The 3019-nt window shown below is 41.6% G+C and overlaps 1 protein-coding gene across 1 annotated transcript in view; it reads right to left on the bottom strand.

The window, feature by feature from the left end:
* LOC109974549 (histone-binding protein RBBP7) overlaps positions 1–2127 on the bottom strand; it is a 22105-nt gene extending 19978 nt beyond the window's left edge. The window contains exons 1-2 of the mRNA XM_020624776.1: positions 1932–2127; positions 1226–1370 (exon numbers count right to left, since the gene is read on the bottom strand). Of these exons, the coding sequence (XP_020480432.1) occupies positions 1226–1370; positions 1932–1947 (161 nt within the window). The 5' untranslated portion in view covers positions 1948–2127. The remainder of the gene's footprint in view (positions 1–1225; positions 1371–1931) is intronic.
* Positions 2128–3019: the final 892 nt, after the last annotated feature.

Here is a 3019-nt window from a genome sequence, read left to right as displayed (position 1 = left end):
TATATATTTTTATATACAAACATTATGATTTCACTGTCCATCATATTATCATATATTCTCTTTTCACAAAGACCGCATTTTTGTAAAGACTGTGACGGATTCTTTATCAACCAATCACAGTCCATGATTTGCTGCGTCATCCATAGCAACGGGGTCAACCACACCTCCTCACTAACATAAAAGTTTTTGTACTTTCCTTGCTCAGAGTTGCTCTGAGAAGTTTCCTAAATCACTTTTAGTCTAGGACTCCCAGCTAGGACTTTTTGGGCTAAGATAGGAGCTCTCTGAGAGAATTCTAAGATGTTTTGTGAATACGGGCCCTGGAGACTACACCACAAAGCAAGAACAGTGGTTTATCCAGCCAACTTTGGGCTTAACTTGGGTTTTCTGGGACCACAAAGCTAGCTCACTTTTAATCAGCCATATCAACATGGTAACCTATGCTGCATGAATAGCTTGCACTGGAGCAGGTTAACTTCAGAGGATCAGAGCAAAACAGGTCAATGACCTAACCACTGACCAATCAGATCACTGGAAAAACTGAGTGATCATTTCTACAGAATCCCGGCAAGGACAAAAGAGTTTACATTACTGTGATAAATAATAAAGAAAAATAAATAACAGACTAACCAAATGGCTTTGCTGTTTCAGGCTTTTCATGGGTGGCTCTGATTTAAAGCAGAATTTCTAACAAACTGAGGGAGTGATGATCAATGCTGTATTTTAAATGCTCAACAATTATTTGATTCATGATGGTCTGTGCCAATGCTTCTACATACTTCTTTCACTGCAGCTCAGACTGACACAAGGTGATAGTAACAACTCTTTAATTAGAAAAATAACCCATGCACTTAAATATTTCCTGTAATTATAAACAGTGAGATTAACTTTAGGAGTAACTCCTCTCCACTGTCCTCTCCCCTCCTCTCTGGCAGCAGAAACTGTGGGACAGTAATTTTCTTTGTCACTGTCATCAGACAGAAGACATTACTCATTCGATAAGGCCCTATAATAATACTGTGCTAAATCACAATATATTCTTATCTTTAAATATTCGATAATTATTTCTAGTGTTTATAGCTTCTTCTTCTTCTTATGTTCTATGCGTGTGGTCAAAACCTACTGTTGACACTGGCTACATAAGGTGGCACGACACTTGTCTGTTAATACTCTTGCTGGAATTGCAACTATATTTTATGAGCAACAGGACAGAGAATGGGACTACCTGCTGACATCTGGAAGCCACTGGACAGTAAGGCTGGGCCACTCTAGTGCATGAGTCATCACCAGGTCATACAGGAAAGGTGTATTTTTCTTCCAAATCTTGTACTCTTCATTGATGACCCTTTCTTCCACTGCATCGTCATACACTTAAACAGAATAACATAGGTTAGGTTACACGTATAACCACAAATAATAGTAAGTACTGTGTACTTTTCCTCCATGACATATTTTTCAGAAGCTGATCAACAGTTTAATTCGAGCTTGTTTCAACGTTACATAATGATAATACCACCCTATGACAGAAGGCTGATAGAGTCGTAGCTCGTAGGAATACAGTATTCTTCTTCTCTCATTGATTCTGAGGTAGTTTATTGCTACCTACCACCCACTGACGTTACAGCATGTTTTGGTGACAGGAGTTACGGCAACGCAATAAGAAAAAACAAATTTAAGTTTTAAAAAAAGTGTAGTTTTGTGGATTGTATATACGATATGCTGAAGTTACAGATCAGAGGTTTGACATGACGTACTCTTAAAAACGTGCAACTAGCACACAGGCTAAAGGCAGTAGACCTCCTGATATTACTTTAATAAGATAGCATACCATGTCAGCACCCATGCCAGAGTTAGAACAGCCGTGGTGCGCACAAAAAGCGGCACACGAGGAAAACGCGCCACCATTGGTTAGGTGACCCTAATAAACCTACCCTCTTTATCAGCCATGTTCCAGACTCTGCGCTGTGTCACGATGCTTGCGAGCAAAGTAACTAGATAGACGCTGTTCTTGTCAAGACAGCTGTTAGCCTGCCTAGTATTATTTTGGTTGTTTCTCTGCTTAACTAGGGTTCTTCCTTTTCAACCCCGAATTACTCGGTATGTATTGCACATGCGCCAGTGCGAACCGGTGCGAACATACCAACGAGCGCCAATCCTGCGCGTAGACTGCGCAGCCCTGCGCACTACTTGTAAAACCGCACAAGAAAATGGACAATTTACACGCATATTTTTGTGGTTATTTATACAAACATTTTCTATATGTCTGTGCAGATTCTCAGTCATCCAGGTCATAGTAAGCTGAAAAAACTATGGCTGTGCTATGGGCTCCCCGGTGTCTCCTATAGTTGCCAACCTGTACATGAAAGAAATTTAGGAGAAAGCCCTGTCTTCCTTCACTGGTATCGCTCCCAGCTACTGGTTCCGCTACGTGGATGACACATGGGTTAAAATCAGGCTTTCACCAAGCATATCAACTCTGTGGATGACAACATCAAGTTCACTCGTGAGGATGCCACAGATGACTGTCTGGCCTTTTTGGATTGTGCAGTCCACTTAGGAGGGGACAGAAGCCTGAAAGTAGAAGTATATCAGAAACCTACACACACAGACCAGTACCTGCTTTTTGACTCATACCATCCACTTCAACACAAACTGGGAGTCATCAGAACTTTAAATCACAGGGCAGAGGAAGTGCCCACAACTGCAGAAGGGGCCAAGAAGGAGAAATTGCACACCCAGAACTCCCTTAGGGCTTGTGGATACCCTAAGTGGTCCTTCACCAAAGCAAGGAAGAGGCCCAACACCAACAGGGAGAAACCAGAAACAAGAGGGGATAACACTGTCATCCCTTATGTGGCTGGTTTATCAGAGAAGTTAAAAAGGATATTTCACAACCACAATATCCCAGTTAACTTTAAACCAAGGAACACCCTGCGGCAGAGACTGGTCCACCCGAAAGACAAAACACCCAGACATAAACAGAGTGATGTGGTGTATGCAATTAAGTGTAGTCAGGAGT

The sequence above is a fragment of the Monopterus albus genome, unplaced genomic scaffold (assembly GCF_001952655.1).
Source record: "Monopterus albus unplaced genomic scaffold, M_albus_1.0 scaffold338.1, whole genome shotgun sequence".
Taxonomy (NCBI): domain Eukaryota; kingdom Metazoa; phylum Chordata; class Actinopteri; order Synbranchiformes; family Synbranchidae; genus Monopterus; species Monopterus albus.
The sequence above is the reverse complement of the archived record's forward strand: the minus strand, read 5'-3'. Positions and strand labels throughout refer to the sequence as shown.